The 21531-nt window shown below is 36.8% G+C and overlaps 1 protein-coding gene across 16 annotated transcripts in view; it reads right to left on the bottom strand.

Moving 5' to 3' along the window:
• Positions 1–21531, bottom strand: part of MRTFB (myocardin related transcription factor B) — a 315742-nt gene that overhangs the window by 123342 nt on the left and 170869 nt on the right. For all 16 annotated transcript variants that reach the window (XM_059881259.1, XM_059881261.1, XM_059881260.1 and 13 more), the window contains one exon: positions 9096–9312. In XM_059881259.1, coding sequence (XP_059737242.1) covers positions 9096–9249 — 154 coding nt within the window. In that variant the 5' untranslated portion in view covers positions 9250–9312. The remainder of the gene's footprint in view (positions 1–9095; positions 9313–21531) is intronic.

The raw sequence follows: 21531 nt of genomic DNA, 5'->3' as shown, positions 1-21531 counted from the left end.
TCCCCCCACTCTATGACCTTGAAGCATCATTTAAACAACTGCCATCAAACCAAGAACATTATACATCACTAGATCTGTTTCTGTTTTCACATATTTCAAAAGTCATTGTGAGACAAGTCACCATATACATATTTTTAATACATACATTCGTTTTTTAAAAGATCATTTCTGAAGTTAATTAATTTTGCTGTTAAATAATTGGGCTCATAAATGAAAGAATTTTAATTTAGAGATGTGATTATGACATAGATTTCCTGGAATCAAAACAAAAAAGAAAAAAATTTAAGAGACAACTCAGAGCAAGAACTCTCTTTAAACATAACAAATAACTGTTTTATTACTTCAAAATACCAAAAGTCTTCTGTACAGTACTTATCATATACCATCAGACGGCTTGAAAGAGTCTCGGCAATCATATCTACTGTCTTAATCTCTTCAGAACAACTACGTAAGAAGAAGAAAAATCTATAAATCAGTCTTTGATGACAGAGGGTTTGTTTAGGAGTTTACCAAATGGAATGACCCTACTGGAATTCCTTCAAGCGGCCTGTGAAAATGTCAGAACGGAGTCTGTTTTGGAGGTCACAGTCCCTAGAGAGCTCTGAGTTTTGGCCTGTTTGTCTTTTCACATGCTTTAATATTTGAAAGTCATTCCTTGCAGACACTGACTGATGCCCAGGGAATGCTAGGATTGTGGGAACTGGCAGTACCAACAAGGGAGACAAACTTCATGGGAAACGCGTGCCTACTACATTCGCCTGCTTAGCTCCCACAACATAAGTGCTCTTCAAATGTCATGTAGGTACACAGCGAAACATTCAAAAACTGCATGTCATTTTGACATTTTTAAAAAGAAATATGTATGCAAATGGGGGCCAAAATTACTGGGACTATTGCAAGAAACAGTAAGGTATCAAACACCATGGTGGAACCCTGAAAAACTATTTCCCAAGTATGAATTTATCAAAATATACACAATAATAATGAATAGTTATTAAGTGCTAATTATATGACCATGTTGTTCTAAATACTTGACTTATATGAACTTATTCAACCCCCACAGCAACCCCCATAAGGCAGGTACTATATGGTCCCCATTTTACAGAGGAGGAAACTGAGGCAAAAAGCAGACAATTAATTCATCTCAGTGATACACAGCTAGTAACGGTGAACCAGACGGGATGGCTCCAGAGTTGGTGCCCTGACCTACTGTGCATGCTTCGCTGCTTATTTCACGGTATTTTACTTTAACATCAAGCATGCAATGCTGGGTGCCTATGGCGTGTACTCAGTACTTACACTGTGTCATGTACATGGAGTTATCATCAGTGCTTTACTTCATTCAAGCCTCCAGTAACCTGGGCTGCACACCTAACCTGACTCCTATTCACACATGACAGACACACGCTTGTGTGCCCTCAGACCAGACATCTAGTGCCACAGAGCAGGCTTATCTCTGCACTCGCTCTTTTAAATTAGGTTCTTCTTCCTCCCAGTTATCTGAGAGAATCATCTCTAAATTAATTTCTTTAGCTAAGGGAACTACTTTGAAAGATCTATGAGTCTAACAATTTTATGAGAATTTCCTACTGAACTGCCAACACTGTACCGAAGCCTAAGATCTAAGAATTATTTATGGTAAGAGACACAATGTTCATTCAATCAATATTTTCTAATAATAAAAAGTAAACCCATTTCTACTCTTGAAATACAAATTTCTTTTAATATTTTGGGAAAGCTGAGCATTCTGATATGGCAAACTTTTCTCTTATATAGTATATGACGGCTGCTCTAATCGATACACTTCTAAACTGCTGTGTCAGGAACAAGGATTGTCAAAGAACGTCTCCTATTTTGTAGCTATAAATCTCAATTCTGCAGAGTACTGACAAATTCTAACATTTGTCAGTTTTTAAACTTAACTTATAAGAACCAAAGGCAAAAGGCTGTGATCAGACTTTACTAAACACAGAGGTCATAGATCAAAAATTTAAGTTAATCAAATAGATACCCAACGATTAGCATTTTCTTAATAAAAACAACAACATAAGCAACCAGAAAAGGACATGAATGATTCGGGCTTAATATAAAGTTAAAATATTGTCTTTTAATTGAGTCTGATCCTGTTATAAAAATGTTAACACATACCTGCCAACCCTTGAAAACCATGAATAGAATGACACTGCATATTCCACATTAGATGTAATCTTTTTAGGATAACACAAATTGAGCCAATTTCTCTTTCCCTTTAAACATGGGGGGAGGGGAGTCTGACTAACTGAATGAGCTGGCATGTATGTTTAATAATACATCTATGAGGAACATATTAAAAACAGTGACATCACTAATTCATATCTATGGAAAATTTCATTGGTTAACTGAGATGGAAGTTATCTTCCATTCTTTCTGTTTCTGCTGCCCAATGAACAGCACAAGGCGAAAGTGATAGATGAGATATAAGAACACATGATGTAACGAGGAAGGGCAGCCAGAGAAAGACACATGGGCTGAAAGCTACCATATGAATATTACAATTACAACGGGCATAACCGCAACACAGAGAGCTCGAGACTTACCCATGCTCACAGACTGAGTCAGCAGAGGAGACTGGAGTCCTGACTCCCAAAAGACTATACTTCCTGTTAATAATAGTGAGGGCAGCAGGTGAGGGTAGCCAGCAGTATGGATTAATTTAAAGGAGTTAGATAAACACTGGATAGGATATTTGCTAATTAGTCTGGGTGATTATTAACTATAAATCAAAGAGAAAATTACAGCTCATTTGCTACTCCAACATATTTGTCCTTTTGCTTTCTTTCACAATAATACTTCTTTACTGATGCCTTAAAATAAAATATAATAACAAAGAAAAAAATCATAGGTCACTTTTTTCTAGTATACTCTGTATATTTATTGGGTTATGGTAGAGAGCAGGCATCCCTTATCTACCCCTTCTCTACCTTTGTAGCTAGAGGAGGTCCTATGGTTGGATTAGGGTCAGACCTAAGTGAGAAGAGCCCTGACTTAATTTCAACAAAGTCTCTCAGCCCAGCAAAAGGTCTGATTATAAACTATTCAATTCCAAGTAGCCTTGAAAGGCCTAAGTAGATAGGGAATTATAACTGAGTAACATTTATTAACTAATCATTCATATTACATATGTTCTTTTTAAAAATTGCATTCTGAGGGACAGGAGAGAGACTGTTTCTTAATAAATTGATTTCAGTTTATTCACTGCTCCAGTGACTAATATACATCATATGGTGGACTCTAGTTTTACAAAAATTACCAAACCTATATAATAAAAAATGTACTTATATGACTCTAGAAAAGTCTTATAAAAATCTTACATAAATGTGGTTTAAGATAATGAAGTCTCATACTGGATTAAACTGCTAATTACTATTATGTTCCAAAGCTTACTTATAATAAATGTTAACTGTTGACATTTCAAAGGAATTTCTGCAAGAGGACACAATTTTTAAGACTGGAAGAATAACTCAAAATGAGGCTTCAAGAGCACTGTAACTGGGGCCTGTGGTTTTGTTGATGTGTTTCTGAAACTGTAGTAAGCCTCACCCATCCCCTCGGTGATAATGATAACTAAAGCACTCCTAAGTTAGTGTTCTGACACTGCCGGCTACAAAGGGAGGCCGTGAGTTCACGTCCAGCCTCCACCCTCCCTCCACATATGCTTTGTCTGGGTGTGTCCAGCAATGCACTGAAGCAAACCAAACTCTCAGTAACAGCAAAACTATCCAAATAAGAAGTCCACAGTAGAAAAAGGAAGGTGGACAGGGTTACAGGTGCTTATTTATACTGTAAAACAAAACATGCTATTTAATAGGAGACCATAAAGACCATTGTGGAAGAGACGACCTCACCCTTAAGCTACTTACATGGCTTCCTTTTCATTTTGAAGGCTCCAAGAAATTGTCACAAACAAAAAGAATGAGAGCTGCCACAATTAATCAAGAATTTCATTTGCAGCTGCCCAGAAGTTTGTAGCTAATTTTAAAACTTTTAATTGTGTTTAGTTTAATTCCTAAAGACTAATTTTAAAAATATAATAAAAACTAAGGAAAATTACAGTTACAGAGTACATATTTCTCTTAGTCCAAGTACTCCTCAGTAACTCTTGAGAGTCAGAAAAGAAATCTACTATCTAAATGTATCAGAATGTTTATCAATATCCTTGAGAATTATTTCAAATATTGAAGAACCTAAATATGTTAATTATAAAGTCAATGACAAAACAATTTTACATAAAATTATTCATTTCTATTACCTCTAGTTATAGAAAGGGAAAGCAAGAATCCCACAGTTTCACATCTTGGCTATTCAGCATCCAATTATTTCATTCCCAGTTGTGACACTATGAGAATTTCATGTCTCGCTGTTTGCTCCAGAGAAAAATAGAACTATCTTCTCTTTCACCAACCTTTACTAGTCCATATCAGCTGGTGCATATTCTACAAAACAGGGTTTTACACAAGACAAATCCTGAGCACCTTTGTGCTCTTCCAAACACCTAGACTGACAGTAAAGTCTAAAGGTTAATGAGGTGTGGGGAATTGTTTTCAAAGTAAAACCCATAGAAAAGATCAGCTGTGAACATACACAGCTTACTTTCTATGGTACAAGGCGCACAATTTCCTTTGCTGGGCTCCATGCCAAGTTCAGACTGTTTGCCTCTGTATTATACACCTCTATTGGATCCAAGGTAAAGAGCCACCTTGAATTCCCTGCATGTAAGAAACTTTGGAATAAATTATTTTCTCTCTAATAAGTGGTCATCTGGAACAGAACAAGTGAAGTCTAAAACTGTTCAGTGTGACCTATTTAACAGATGGAAAATCTTTAAAAAGTTTTCAAGATGGGGCCACAAGCTCAAAGACCTAATAAGTGCAGTAACCAATGATACCAAAGTTTAAAGAAAGAATAACAAATAAGTCACTCTTCTCTATGAAGGCCTAAAACACAGTGACTACTCAGTAGTACATACAGTTTCAAAAAGCCCGCTAATACGGAAAGGGAAAGGTGGCAGATACCCATTTTCCTAGTACGTGACATGGACAGCTGGCCTGTGGGATGTCTACAGTCATGTTAACATGATGAGATCTTCAGAGACGTGCAAAGAAGTACCAAAATCAGGAACTCTTTATGAGGGGGGAATCTATGTCAACTTACTGGTTTACTCTGTGATAATGCTGGTAGTGAGCTAAAAGCTTAAGTTCACCAACCAGCACACTTATCAGTCTTAAATGACCTCATGAATGAAAAGCTTCTTCCTCATGGTCTCATCTAAGCGTGGGCACAGACAAAGAGCTGTAGCTCTTTCAGGCATGTTGTTTCCATCTATTCTGCCCTTCCCTGCTTTTATAAGTGAAATTCACCTTAGAGCACCTAAGGCTTTCTTTTATAAACAATAAAAGAACTAACTTTCCCTTTGACTGAAATCCCTCTTTTTCTCAGTGTTAACCATCTAAAGGAATGTTGACACGGAAACGTGAAAATGGATCTATTATGTATATATTATGTCAAAACAAAGCTCAGTTTTCCTGTGTATGCAGACTCTGAGAGACAGTAAAAGACAGGGGAGTCTGGCATGCTGCAGTCCATGGGGTCGCAAGAAGATGGACATGACTTAGCAACTGAACAACATGCATTCTTTTAGAAAGGTACGTTATTTAGTAAAAGTATATCTACCTTCCTTTATGGAAGACTGTCCTGTTGGGAAGAGTTAATTGCCTAAACGGTACACTTACTGCTGAAATGCCATTACCTTGAGAAATATTTTGCCCACATTCAAGGGTAAAGGAAAGCCCTAGCTTACCTTTACTAAACATCTTTCATATTTACCCCAGCAGTGGGAATATTCTGTCACTCCACCACCACTGCCAATGTAAGTTTTAATCAAAAATAAGGGAAGACCCTAGACTCATTACTGTACTTAAGTATCAACTTCATTTTCCTTATAAAGTTTATTTACAAACTATTTAGTGATACAATCTGTCTACATACCACCAACCCCAAATTGAAATATCTTCATTTCCTCTCCAAAAGAAAGTAATTCTAACAAGCAAAATTCAAAAGCTTAGCAAACAACAATAAAACATAATCACACACACAAAAAATCTATATTTGATTATTTCAAAATATCTAAACGTACTGTGCTATGTATGCTAAAGTCGCTTGAGTCGTTTCCGACTCTTTGCAACCCTATGGACTGTAGCCTGCCAGGCTCCTCTGTCCATGGGATTCTCTAGGCAAAAATACTGGAGTGGGTTGCCATGCCCTCCTCCAGGGGATCTTCCCAACCCAGGGATCGAAGCCGCATCTCTTAATGTCTCCTGCATTGGCAGGCGGGTTCTTTACCACTAGCGCCACCTGGGAAGCCCAATATAGTACTTTCTATTAATTAATTTTGAGGCTAACATCTACATTTTGTACACGGTATGATTTAAAGACAGCATTAAGAAGACCTAAAAAGATGAAGAATAAACATTAAAAAATCACCAAGGTAAGAATGTTACAGTTTTTCTACCTATAGATTGTTTGATGTTGTTCTACTCTCTTCACATTCCCATATCCAAAAACCTGTATTTTTGACAGCTGTACAACAATTCATTTATGTCTTGGAAGGTATATGCAAATTAGGCTAACATTTCATAAGCTTGAAATTAGAGTATAATATGCCTGAATATAAGGTAAGATTTTTAACTTTCTGAAGGAGACTGTCTATATTTGAGTCCTTACACAGTGTATAATGAGATGCTCTTTCATTTACTTAATCTTGAACAAAAAAGTACTTGACAAAAACACGTTAGCTTAAAAATCAACTTCCCTAGAAGCTGGTTTTAGTCTGTTTATAGAAATGTTTTAATAGAATCAGGAAAAAAAAGGAAGAAAAGAACCAACACATTATTTCCAGATAACCTTAAAATGAAGTGTTGGCTGTTGTTACAAAGAAAGATTTTCAGACACTGCTTTTAAAAAGGTAGTCAAATACCATTCTCTCAGAAAGGACACAAGTAAGAGCAATTAATTCTGGAGAAGTAACTGCGTAGCTGAGGGGCAAGACTGGGAGGGTAACTGACTTTTCACTGTGTAGTCACTGGTATCCCCTACATTTTAAACCAGTTACATGTATTACCCACTCAGAAAAAAAAAAAAAAAAAAGATGATTAAATTCTATAACAGAAATTACAGCCTCATAAAATGTTATGACCAATTGCAAATCAAACATGAGTGATTACAAACACAACACTGTAGGACACATGAAAAACAGCCCCACTGTTCTGGGAATGGTACTTGCGGTTTAGACATAAAACCTTCAGTGTCAGATCGTGCATGTATCTAAAAACCGGTGTAACTCAAACAAGAGAGACACAAATGAAGATACACCCTGGATTTCAGTGCTGCACGAATGATGCAGGGGGGTTCCTACTGATGATAAAAACACCACACAGACACACAGAGTTTAGGCAAGATGATTTTATGAAATATGAGTGTGGACAAAACAAATCCTCTATATTATTGCACTGCTTCAAAATATGTGGTGTTAATTATATACATGTAACTAAATTAACAAATTCAAATTTTTACCATTTCATCTCCCTCACTCTAAAACTTTATAAGGGGAAAACCAGCTCATATCTGGGGCTTACCTTATGTTCAGGCATAAATATTCAAGAGAACACTCTTGCAAGGGAATGCAGCAAGCTGTATCAAGTAAAATTCCCACAAAGCAAAAACTTTCCCCTTACACCTCCCTCCTCTGCTACATATGACTATTTTCTTGAGCAACTGTATATTATTGAAATTTTATACAAGTTCAATTCATTTTGTTTTTTTTTTTGAGGGAAATAATTTGAATATGATACTGGTCTAAGTATACTGTGTAAATGTGGTCAATTTATCATGTTTCAGTAAATGTGGTTATATTCTACCCTACTGTCTAAGACAAAGCTAGGCTCCCAAATGATTGAAGGTTCTAAAGCCATTACCACCTAACCATAGCCTCCAGACGGCTTTGACAGGCCTGAGCAAGATGCTGCTTTATACCAAGTGCACAGACAAGGGTTGTGCCCAATACCCATCAGATATCTTGTTAGAAGGGAGAATAAGGACACCCCACCCAAAACCAGGTACTGAAGAGCTGAGAATAGCAGTGTCTTAAACCCATTTTCCTGAATAAGATAAGGCAATTATTTGAAAAGGATCAGGAAACACTTAGAACCCAGAAAGATATAACAAGATACATAAGGAAGTGCTCCACAGGGCAAGTTTTATTTCTTCTGGCTTTTAATTAAAATACACATTTGAGAATGGAAGATTCATGAGAACTATGGAAGTGTGGCAAATCCAGTTGAAATTCTTAATTCTGCCCTTTGATATATATGCTTAGTGAGTTTGTAAATTTTAACACTTTGTTAGTTTTTATGTTTTAAGTATTATAAAATAGATGTATCTCATCTATCTCTATTCATTTTTGTTAAAAACTGACAGTATTGTGCCTTCTGGAGACTCCAGAAAGTCTCTGATTAATCAAGAGAATTTTCTGAACAGGTAACAAAGAACAGAAACTATTCATTTTGTATACAAGTATGAGCCAGCTGAAGACTGAGAATATGGCCATATCCTATCCTCATTAATATAAAAAATACTCAAGAAATTCTTGTTTTCTTAGTGATCACTGAGAGCACAAATGCTGGCAATTCTACAGTTAAGGTGCAGCACACTGGAGACAGGGAACATGGCAGGACAATCTAGTCCAGTCTGGTCTATTCTCCCTGGAGTCAGCACAGAAAGCTGCTTTCCAATGCTATGCTAGCCTGAGACCTTCTGCTTGTGCTAAAGTGGTTGAACCTAAAGCTTATTTCCAAAGATAATGTTACTACCAGAGATGCTGGGGAAATGATTAAAGAATTGAATGGCACGTGAAACCCTGGCTGCTACTCAAAACCAGCCGGCACCCCTCTGAGCTTCTCTCCTCAGGAACAGGCTGCCCAGTGGAACTGACCAACAAATTACTACCAGAGGGATACACTGGCTCACAAAAAGGCAAGCTCCGAAGCGCACGATGAACTCACCATTCTTCCTTTCGTTAAGAGGAGGCAGGTGCTGACTGGACTGCAAGGAGAGTTCCTGGAATTCGTGGGCAACGGCTTCACTTTGAGGACTTGGAGCGAGATGGGCTAAAGGTCCCAGCTCATCCTCGGTGTCCAGTGCCCCTGTGTGATCCATTGTGTCCCGGCCACCGGCAGCAGCGGGTATGAGACGCCTCTTAAACGTGGTCTGCTGGAGAGACTGACAAAATAAAGAACGTGTGAATAGATGGTACATTTCTTTTTCTGATTTGCACAGAAGTATTAAAATGGGAACCCTGAGTTCTCGTCGTTTCACTGTTGTGTGGCAACTGCCATTCATTTACCCTCTTTGGATTCAGGTTCCTTGTCCAACATACAGGAATAATATACCTCCCATTTAAAAACATGTTTACCTAGGTAAATAAATACTGAAAGGTATTTTGTATACTTTTATCTATGCATCAACGGAGTTAATACTTAAGTCCACATTCCCAGCAACCAGCAATATTTCAGATAAAAGACTCCTCCATCAGCCTACGTCTCAGAGTGAGAACAGAGAACACAACTCTCAGCCAACCCACAATAGACATACAGTTCACATCAAAGAGACAAACTAAGTCAGTGAGATTTGGGATTATTTACTATCACAGCATAACCTGGCTCATTCTGACTAATACAGAAACTGGGTAACAGAAGTACTGAAGCCACAATTAAAACCCTAAATATGTGACACTGGCTTAGGGGCTGGGCAGCAGGCAAAAAGAAAACTGTATAGAAAGCTGAAAGCTAAAAGGATGATGGTCCGTATCAAGTGATGGCAAAGCATCTGACAGGCTGCTGCTTAGCAGCATCCTGTATCAGTGTGTTCATCCACTCTCCTACTGATGGACATCTGAGTAAATTCCAGTTTTTGACTCTTACAAATTAAGATGCTATCAATGTTCTTATATGTATAGATGCTTTCACTTCTTTTGGATAAATAGCAGTGAAACGGCTAGATTGTATGGCAGCTGCATGTATAAATTTTAAAGAAACTGTTTTTCAAAATAGCTGTGCCACTGTGCATTCCTACCAGCAGTGAGGAGAATTCTAGTTGGTCTACATCCTTGCCAACACTTGATTATGGCCAGTTTTAAAAACTTTAGCTTTTTAATTGGTGTGTAGTGGTATCTTGTTTTAATTTGCATTTCCCTAATGATGTTGAGTATATTTCAATGTGCTTATTTGGCATCTGTATATCTTCTTGAGGTAAGTATCTGAACAAATCTTCAGTTAATTTTAAATAGGTGGTTTTATTTTCTTATTATTGTTTCAAGAACTCTTTACATATTCTGGACAAAAGTTCTTTATCAGACATGTGACTTGTAAACATAGGCATACTTTGTTTTATTGTGCTTTACTTTATTCCACTTTGCAGATACTACATTTAAAAACAAAAAAACAAATCTTGAAAGTTTATGACAACCCTGCATCAGGCAAGTCTACTGGCGCCATTTTTCCAACAACATTTGCTCACTTTGTGGTGCTGGGTAATTCTTGAAACATTTCAAACTTTTTAATCATTAAATTTGTTATGGTGATCTGTGGTCAGTGATCTTCAATATTACTGTTGAAACTATTCTGGGGTGCCACATAAGATGGCCACCTCCACTGATAAATGTTATACATTCTGATGGCTTTAGCAATGGCCATTACCCGGTCTCTTTCTCTCTCTCTCTGTCTGGTTTATCATAGCTTTCCTTTCAAGGAGTAAGAGTTTCATGGCTGCAGTCACCATCCTCAGTGATGCTGGAACCCAAGAAAATAAAATCTGTCACTGTTTCCACTTTTCACCGTCTATTTGCCATGAAGTGATGGGACTAGATGCCATGATCTTAGTTTTTTGAATGCTGAATTTTAAGTCAGTTTTTCACTCTCCTCTTTCACCTTCATCAAGAGGCTCTTCACTTTCTGCCATTAGAGTGGTGTCATCTGTATATCTGAGGTTATTGATATTTCTCCCAGCAGTCTTGATTGCCGCTTGTGATTCACCCAGCCTGGTATTTTGCATTGATGTACTCTGTACTGAAGTTCAATAAGCAGGATGACAATATTCAGCCTTGACATACTCCTTTTCCAATTTTGAACCAGTCTGTTGCTCCATGTAGGGTTCTAACTGTTCCCTCTTGACCTGCATACAGGTTTCTCAGGAGCAGGTCTTTTTTTAGAATTCCTTTGCTTTTTCTACAGGAAAATCCAACGAATGTTGGCAATTTGATCTCTGATTCCTCTGCCTTTTCTAACTTCAGTTTGTACATCTGGAAGTTTTTGGTTCACATACTGCTGGAGCCTAGCTTGAAGGATTTTAAGCATTACCTTGCTACCAAGTGAAATGAGCACAACTCTACGGCAGTTTCAACAGTCTTTGGCATTGCTCTTCTTTTGGATTGGAATGAAAACTGACCTTTTCCAGTCCTGTGGAAAATACTTATTACTAAAATATGCTACGAGCAATTGCCATCTGTTCTTCCCCAGCAGTATACTGGACACCTTCCAACGTGTGAAGACCATCTTCTGATATTATCTTTTTGTCTTTTCACACTGTTCATGGGGTTCTCCAAGCAAGAACACTGGAGTGGGTTGCCACTTCCTCCTACAGTGGACCACGCTTTGCCAGAACTCTTCATTGTGACTCATCCATCTTGGGTGGCCCTGAATGGCATGGCTCAGAGTTTCATTGAGTTATGCAAGCCCCTTCGCCACAACAAGGCTGTGATCTATGAAGGTGTCCTTGAAAGGAAAGCTATGACAAAACCTAGACCTTGTATTAAAAAGCAGAGATATTGCTTTGCTGGCAAAGATCCGTATAGTCAAAGTTATGGTTTTTCCAGTAGTCATATACAGATGTGACAGCTGGATTATAAAGAATGCTGAACACTGAAGAATTGATCCTTTCGAACTGTGGTGTTGGAGAAGACTCTTGAGAGTCCATTAGACAGCAAGGACATCAAACCAGTCAATCTTAAAGGAAATCAATCCTGAATATTCATTGGAAGGACTGATGATGAAGCTCCAATACTTTGGCCACCTGATGTGAAGAGCTGACTCACTGGAAAAGACCCTGATGCTGGGAAAGATTGAGGGCAGGAAGAGAAGGGGACGACAGAGGATGAGATGTTGGATGGCATCACTGACTCAATGGACATGAGTCTGAGCAAACTCCAGGAAACAGTAAAAGACAAGGAAGGCTGGTGTACTGAAGTCCGTGGGGTGGCAGAGTCAGACGTGACTTAGAGACTGAACAACAACAACATTTTTAATGAAGATATATCAATTGTCTTTTCACTCATAATGCTCTTGCACATGTAGTGGACTACGGTATGGTGTAAACTTTTATATACACTGGGAAACCCAAATTTGTATGACTTGCTGTTCGCGGTATTTGCTTTACCGCAGTGGTCTGGAACTAAACCTGCAGTGTGGTTGAGGTATGCCTGTACTCTCCCCTGGTCTATGGCTTATCTTTGTGTGTTCTTAACAGTGCTTGGTAGAGAACAGATGTTTTTTAACTTTATGAAGCCAAATTTATCAATTTTTTCTTTTATGTATCACATAAAAATCTTTGATTAACCCAAGATCACAAAGATGATCTCCTATGTTTTCTTCTAGATGTTTTATAGTTTAATAGTTTACATTTAAGTCCATGATCCACTTTGAGTTAACTTTTATATCTGCTACAATATATGAATTATAACTTTTTGTTTCTGGCATAGGTATCTTTTTGTTCCAGCGCCATTTGTTGAAAAGGTTATCTTTTCTCCATTGAACTGTCTCTGCACCTTTGTTGCAAGCCAATTGACCGTGGACATGCAGATCCACCTCTTGACACACTGTATATTAAAAGAGTTTCCAAAAAGGAGAGACCCATAGAGGAGGAGGTTCTAAATTCTGTGTATTAACTGCCCACTTCTCTGGCTGACGCCTAAATTATGCACATGCAGGACAAACTCCTAACTCCTTTTATTAAAGCAAAAAGGAAAGAGCTGAGATTTTACCTGCTGCTCACCACTGGAAAGATAAGAGTTTGCAAAAGTGAGTTTAGCAAAGTTAACGGCCTGCTAAAATAAAATAAGGCTCTAAGAGGGAACCTTATTCTAGAGAATCCAGAGTCTCCACAACTGTCCACCCAGAATTCCATACCCAACAAAAATACCCTTTAATAATGAAGGCAAAATCGTCACCAGGAGACACACACTACAAGAAATGCTAAAAGAATTTCTTCAGGCTGAAGGGAAGTAACACCACATAGAAACTTGGATCTTAGGAATGAAAAGCATCAGAGGTGGTAAACGTGTAGATAAATATACTAGTTTTTTCCTCTTGATTTCCTTAATATTAGCTTTCTAAGTAAAAATTATAACACTGTGTTATTGGGTTTATAATGTATGTAGATGTAACATATATGACAATTATAGTATAAAAGATGGGGGAGGGATAATCACATTACAACATTTTTATACTTCTATATACATTATAAAGAAGTTGTATGATTTTAATTTGAAACAGACTGAGAAGTTAAGGTTGTATATTATAATTTCTGGAAAAACATTTAAAAATAAAAAACCCAGTTTTAGCCAATAGGAATATTTAAAAAGGAATTCTATATAATACTCACTTAATTTAAGAAAGAACAGAAAAACAAGAAAGAGATGGGACAAACAAAAGCAAACAGTAAAACAGGAGACCTAAATTCAACTTTATCAATAATGATATTAAATGTCATTATTTATTATTCATTCATTATTAAAATGAACTAATAAATACAATGATTAAGAGGAAGATTGACAGAATGGATTTTTCAAAGTCTAAAAATGTAGAAATGTCACTTTTAAATATGAAAACATAAATAGGGTGGAAGTATATAGATAGAAAAAGACAGGTCATACAACAAAATGCCCAGAAAGGCTGGAATAACTACATTCACATCAATTAAAGCCAATCTCAAAAGGACGTGTTAGGGGATTCAGGAAAACACATCTACACCCATGGATGATTCATGCAAATGTATGGCAAAATCCACTACAATATTGTAAAGTAATTAGCCTCCAATTAAAATAAATAAATTAAAAAATATATAAAGAAAGTTTTTTAAAAAAGGATGTGTTAGGTAGGTGAATTTGCATATAAAATGACTTATTTTGCTATGGAATAATAAAATGACTCAGATTTTTTCCAAATTATGAATTTTCATTCCAAATTATTTATTCATATAATAAGATCTGTTAATAGCAAATTAATTCTAAGACACAAGTACCATAATGCCCTTTTAATGGCAAGATGTACAAACTCTGAACATCAGCACTAATGATTTGGAAAATTCTTTAAACATAAAGTTTTAAAATATTTTCATGCACTATTATCTGTTCCTCATATTAAACTTTTTTTTTAAACTTATTATATCTTGACATTATGCTCACCTTAAACTCCCACACATTCCTCCAAATTAAGAAAATTATAAGTTAAGAAAATCTTAACAAAATGTAGCAAAAGAAAGTGTTCAAAATTTTTAACTTAATATTCATGAACATTTTTGATGGAGTACATATTCTTTCTATTCTGAAATTCTACTACCAAATTTGCAGGATGTCATCTAGTATCTACTTAAATGCTTGATAATTTTCTTTTGAAATTGAAATCCAATATCATACATAAAGAAACATTCTCTGTCCAATAGTATCTAATTGAGATATGAAAGAAACGGCCTTAGAATGAATTCTTTCATTGGGTCATAATCTATTAATAGTTATGAAAGTAAAGCAATCATTCCACTTTAATAAGACAAACTGTGATAAAATATTAATTTGTCTAGAACTGACAGAATGAATGAGCATGGAGTTTCTATCTGACATATCCTAATACATAACTTTATTCCAAAATGAAACTAATTCAACATTTATCCAATACCAGGTCAAAGCACACAAAACACTAGCAAGATCAAGCTGGGATATGGCTTCTGCTCTCAAAAGCCAAACCTCTTCATTGTCAGATACTACACCAGAGACAGAATATAATACAGGAAAAAAACAAGAGGCATTACTCTCATTTGTTCATCTATTGATTCACTCAAATCTTTTTTTCTCAATGGAGTCAAAATAACACCAATAATGATCTTATTAATATAGTTTAAAGATGCTGGGCTAAGGTAGTTCCCCAATCAAATATGTTTTGAATCAAGCAAAGTCCAAAGTCAAGTATCTCTTCACTGTACCTTATTGCTCATAATGACTAATTCAAATGAAAGATTATAAGTAGTATATAATCACTGCTATATAAAAGAAATGCAAAATAATAAAGGGTTCAAAGAATATCAAACTTCAGATGTTTAATATATAATCAGCCAAATGCAGACAGGTAGAATATCCAAATACACTCAACAACAGAAAAATGTTTTAGTGACAGCAAACTGCTGTCCCTGCCCTTTAAAGCCCCCAAATTACAAACGTTAGGGAAACACTGGCTAATAGATAGCAAACATAAATTTCTAAACTCAAATAAGATAAAACTTAGACCAAGAAGTTCAAAGACAAAGTTGACCAAAAAGTAATCTCTGCATTAGAAGAGTATTTACTATGAGGTCTTATGATCAAACAAATTGAAATTTTCGTATCAAATGACTTCTGAGAAACACAATTTTGAGTCACTGTACTGGTTAAGTTAGTGGTAGCAACCCTGGGTTATTTTATGCTATCAATTTTTCCTTCAAAGCTCCTGGTGGCAATTTGCTAAACATACAATGTTAAGAGCTCAAGATTTATCTACAAATATAAGAAAATATATATACAGCTGCTGTCAACTGTATATGTGAAGATGCTTTCTAAATATTATTCTGCTGTTTCTTATATTTACAAATATAAGAATATATATATACAGTTGCTATCAACTGTATACGTGAAGATGTTTTCTAAATATTATGCTGCTGTTTCTATACTGTTAAATTCCTTAACATTAAACATTAAATTCCTTAATGTTCTCAAGAATTTAGGATCAAGTCTGTTTACATTTTTGTGTAAGTAACACTCACCTTCCAGTTTTATAACTGAGGAAAAAAAGAATCACAAAAAAGAACATTTTATCCCATCTGTCCATGGTCACTTTTAGCAATTAGGATGAAACCAGAAAATCAGAGTTCTAAAAGCACATTTTTCAATACAAATATTACTTCACTACATATTGTTTTCATTAACTCTTACCATGAAAAGTATTTTGTTCCCTTATTTTTTCTAATTTAATTCCTGTTTTGATCACTTGAATGCATTTATATTTTCAGACTATACAAGTTTGCAGAATAATGGAACATTTTAGCTGAAAGGTATCTTAGAATCTGTCTAGTATAAGTGCTTTTCAATCTTCTTCACAATATGATAATCATTTGAGTAACTTAAAATTCCTAATAGGTAGGATAAAGGAGAGGATCTCTAGAGATTTTGATACAACTGCTCGAATAGAGTGATTCTAATGTGCAGCCAGTGCTGACAATCACTGATCTAGTGGAACTCCCTAATTTTAAAGACAGGATAAATCATTTGCCCAATGAGTGAGACGAGAGGTCAGAAGCAAATTATTATAGCATGTGTAAAAAACAATAGAATATAAGTAGGTACTAAGTGCTGTGGAAACCAAAAGAATTAAATGTCTAATTGTATTTGGGTAAGTCAGGAAAGTCTCCCAGGGTGAAGAGGACTTTGCAGACACAGAAGTTCTTTTCTCACTAGTAAGAGTGCAATGGCATGAATAGCTACCACCTAATACCAAAACGTCTGACAGGGCCAGTATAGAAAGAGCAAAACATGGAGAAGCAAAGACAAGGCTGTGCAAAGACAAGCGAGTTAAAGCACAACTGTCAAGAAACGTGGATTCTGAGAAACAGTGATATGATCAGATGTGTATTTTAGAAAGATCATTCTGGCACAAGTATGCTACTGATAAAAATCTCGCGGAATAACCAGTGTTGGCAAGGATGTAGAGATCCCTTGTTCACTGTCGGTGAGTGTGTAAACTGGTGCAGCCACTATGGAAGACAGCATGGAGGCTCCTGAGAAACTAAAAACAGAGCTACCATATGATCCAACTATTCCACTACTGGGTATGCATCTGAAGAAAATGAAAACACTTATTTGAAAAGATACATGTACACCAATGTTCACAGTGAACACAATGTTCACACTACTATTTACAGTAGCCAAGGTATGGAAGCAGCCTAGGGACCAATCAACAGACAAGTGGATAAAAATGCAGTATATGTATAGAATGGAGTATTACTCAGCCACAAAACAGAATGGAAAATGTAATTTGCAACAACATGGATGGACCTAGAGAGTATTACACTTGGTGAAGTAACTCAGACAAAGAAAGACAAAAATTGTATGTTACCACTTATGGATGGAATCTGAAAAATAAAACGAACACAAGAAAACTGAAACAGACTCACAGATACAGGTTAGGAGTGGGGGGAGGGGCAAGACAGGAGTCAGGGATTAAAAGATAAAAACTACTACTACTACAAGAAAATAAGCTACAAGGATATGTTGTACAGCACAGGGAATACTGCCAATATTGGATAATTACTATAAATGAAGTATGGGCTTCACCTGTAGGTCAGATGGCAAAGAATCTGCCAGCAGTGCAGGACTGGCCAGGGTTCGATCCCTGGGTGGGGAAGATCCCCTGGAGAAAGGAATGGCAACCCACTCCAGTATTCTTGCCTAGAGAGTTCTATGGATGGACCATGGGGTCGCAAAAAGTCAGACACGACTGAGCAACTAACACACATAAATGAAGTATAATCTATAAATATTTTGAATCACAATGTTTGTTGTACATCTAAAACTAATACTGTAAATCAATATTTACCTCAATAAAAAAGCAAATAAAATGATTACTGATTAGTTCAAGATGTTAAGAAAAAAAAAATCTCAGGCTGAAAGACTGATGGACTAGGTTAAGACAGTGGAAATAAAGAAAGGGGAATAAATTTTAAAAATACTTCAGAGACAAAATGTCAAGGCTTCATAATGAGCTCATACGAAAAGTAAGGGAGAATAAAGAATTGAGGGCGGCTGATTTGGAGAGCTGGAAAAGCTGGCAAGCAGGAATGAGTGTTCACCGTGAGAAACCGCAGGCCCCTCCGAGGGCACTTTGGAAAAAGGGTGTGGCTGAAGAAAGAGCTATTTGACTTGAAGTAAATCCGTTAACCAGTGATCCACCTCGTGGCTTCCCTGGTGGCTGCGCCGGTAAAATGTCTGCCTACAACATGGGAGACCCGGGTTCAACCCCTGGGTCGGGAAGATCCCCTGGAGAAGGAAGTGGCAACCCACTCCATTACTCTTGCTTGGAAAATCCCAGGGACAGAGGAGCCTGGTAGGCTACAGTCCATGGGGTTGCAAAGAGTCGGACACGACTGAGCGACTTCACTTTCACTCATGACAGAGACTTCACTTTCACTCATGACAGAGACTTCACTTTCACTCATGACTGAGAGACTTCACTTTCACTTTCTTTACTTAGTGAAGTAAATCACTGGGCTTCCCTGATAGTTCAGTCCGTAATAATCTGCCTGCAGTACTGGAGACCTGGGTTTGATCCCTGGGTCAGGACGATTTCCTGGAGAAGGAAATGGCAACCCACTCCAGTATTCTTGTCTGGAAAAGACTATGGATAGAGAAGCCTGGCAGGCATGTCCATGGGGTCACAAGAGTCAGACACAACTTAACAACTACACCACCACCACCACTTAACCTCTCAGGGATCTGGTTTTCTAATTCTGAAAATGACAAAACGAAGGAAAGGGAAGAATATCTACTACATTTCTACTCAGTCTGAAACTAAGTTTGCTCTACACTCTCCTTCATTTTGCTCTCACTCCCTCCCTGTGGGTAGGTTATTACTCTCACTTTACAGATGAGGAAATCAAAGCTTGGAAAAATGAAGCAAATGGACAGACTCGCATAAAAGCCAGGATTCCAACTTTAAAGCCCATATACCTTGCACAATAACACGACATTTACGTGCCAAAGTGCAGTAAGTTGGAGCAAATAATTGGGAGAGACAGATGTTGTGGGAGAAGGCAGTGGTGCAGAGGAGGGAAAGGCAGCTGTGGAATGCTCCACATGCACCGTTCTTTACACACACACTGAAGGTCCAGAGCCTCAGGCACTGTGCTGGGCACCTGGGTTCCGTGACCTCTGTGCGTAGACCTTGTCGAGCACGCAGTTATGACACATCAGCGGTGGAAAGAAGCCAGTGGCCTCATCTGCTTCAGGGCGGATGAAGGAAACTCTCTCCTCTTACTGTTCCACTTTAGCAAACCCTGAAGGTGTAGCCGGAATTAAACTTTAGAGCAGAAGAAAATGAAATCTAAAGCTGTAGATGTACTGCACATAAACAAGACATGTTTTTGACATCAGGTTATAACTTTTTCAAATAAACAACTTCTAGGCAGGGTTTTCATTTGTAGCAGTTGAAGTTTTATGTGCAGCTATTAAATACATAGCAGAAATGTACTACAAATATACTGAACACTGACAATACACTGTATAGAAAAGGTTACATAACTGCTCTTCTGTGCTTCAAGTGGCTGTTGTAGCTGTAAAAATGCCAACATGGTGATTTATTTTTTAACTTGTTTACTGCAGACATGTTTCAAATGAACAGAACATGGAGCAAAGTGCATACTTAACACTCTCCAAAGTGATGCATTCTGAAGTACTGTACCTAACATTTATGTAAAGAGTGTTTCTGAAATATTCATTATAATCTATAAATAAAAATTTGAATTAGCAAAAGTTTAAAATACATGTGGCTTTTAAATCACTATATAAAAAGACAGAAAAGGCTAGAAAATTTTATTTGTTCCACAAGTAAAACAGCCAAAACCCAAATCTTTTTAGCTTGAACAATTACATTTTCCAAGTTGATCCAAAATGAATGATTCTCAGAGAATAAGAACTGATTGGAGGATTAATTTTAAGCTGAAATGATTTCCACATTTATCAAACACTAGGTTAAAAACAAACTCTAGTTTTGTTGAACCATAAATTGGCATTTGATTTAAAAGCTAAAAGTAAACATTTATAAACAGATTAAACAAATGTTTTACTTAACAGATAAAAAATATATACTGTACTCCTATTTCTAAGTTCTATAAGGCAGGGAGAGGAGTTGTGAGGGGAAGGAAGAAGAGAAGAGAGAAAGAGAAAAACAGAAAGAAAGGGGACGAGTAAGGGCCCCTCCTCCTTTTAGGAGGGTGGTCTTTTTTTTGCTGTTTTCTAAGCTCTTTACTCTTTCTGATATCAGAAATCAGTAGAATTTGAATTTCAATTTAAGCAAAGATATTAAACAAAGTATTGCAAAATATTAATACATGAAAAAAGATGAAGCTTAATTTACTTATCCAAGCTATCTTGACTAGTTAAGTAGCATAGCTGGGAACCACGAGTCCTCTGTACAAGTCCTCTAACTTATAATCCAGTACTCAGAAGAGCAACCCTCTTGTCTGAGGCAACCACACTAGATACTGGGTAAAATGAAAAACTCAGTTAACAGAGGAATCATTACAACTGATATACATAAATTGTCAGACATTTTCTTTAAGTCGGAGTGCAGAAAGAAAGACCCATGTGTTTGCCAGTCTTCCAATATAGAGTCAAGGCCGTCTCTCTGTAGATGTCAGCCCTCTGGCATAAACCACCACTGTCTATGACTCCTAGTTTCCATTTATTTAAAGTAGAACAAAAATTTAAAGGATTTTGAGCACAGTGTGTGTCTATATTTTTACAGTTCTGAAGCCAATTTAGTTTCTTGCCCACACTCAATTTAAAAGTATTAAGTAACATGGCTTTGTGGTCCCAGACATTTAACATTTTTGCATGCACAGTTCATCAGTTTACATAATATTTGGTTAAACTACATAATTATGATTACTACTACTACTGGAATAAACATATTTAAGAATAAACACAGCTGACTTTGGTTAGCACATAACTTAATAATTAGTGAGGGCAGAAATCCATCACTAGACTTCAGTGTCACCTCCTCAACATGCCCATTCAGTGTGTCCAGGAGTGGGAGAAGGCTGCCCATCCCACAAGCTGAGCAAGAGGAAGATGGATAAGGCAGGTTCAACCACGAAACATTTTTAAATTGATGTTGATGCCAAGGGCACCTCATACTGGAAACTTGGTCTTTTCAAGGTTTCAGGAATCTGTTAATACAAATTACTTCTTAGATATTATTTCATCACTGTCTAACTTTATGCAAAATGTGTTAATACTGCACTCTGAGACAACAGTTCAGAGTACAAACCAAATGAAAGCTAATATTCAGAGTTTTGCAACAGCACTCTAGCAGATGGTATAATTTTACCTAAGTTTCTAATGCCATTAGTTAAATACAAAATAATCTA

Source organism: Bos taurus, chromosome 25 (assembly GCF_002263795.3).
Source record: "Bos taurus isolate L1 Dominette 01449 registration number 42190680 breed Hereford chromosome 25, ARS-UCD2.0, whole genome shotgun sequence".
Taxonomy (NCBI): Eukaryota; Metazoa; Chordata; class Mammalia; order Artiodactyla; family Bovidae; genus Bos; species Bos taurus.
This window is presented reverse-complemented; position numbering and strand designations above follow the sequence as displayed.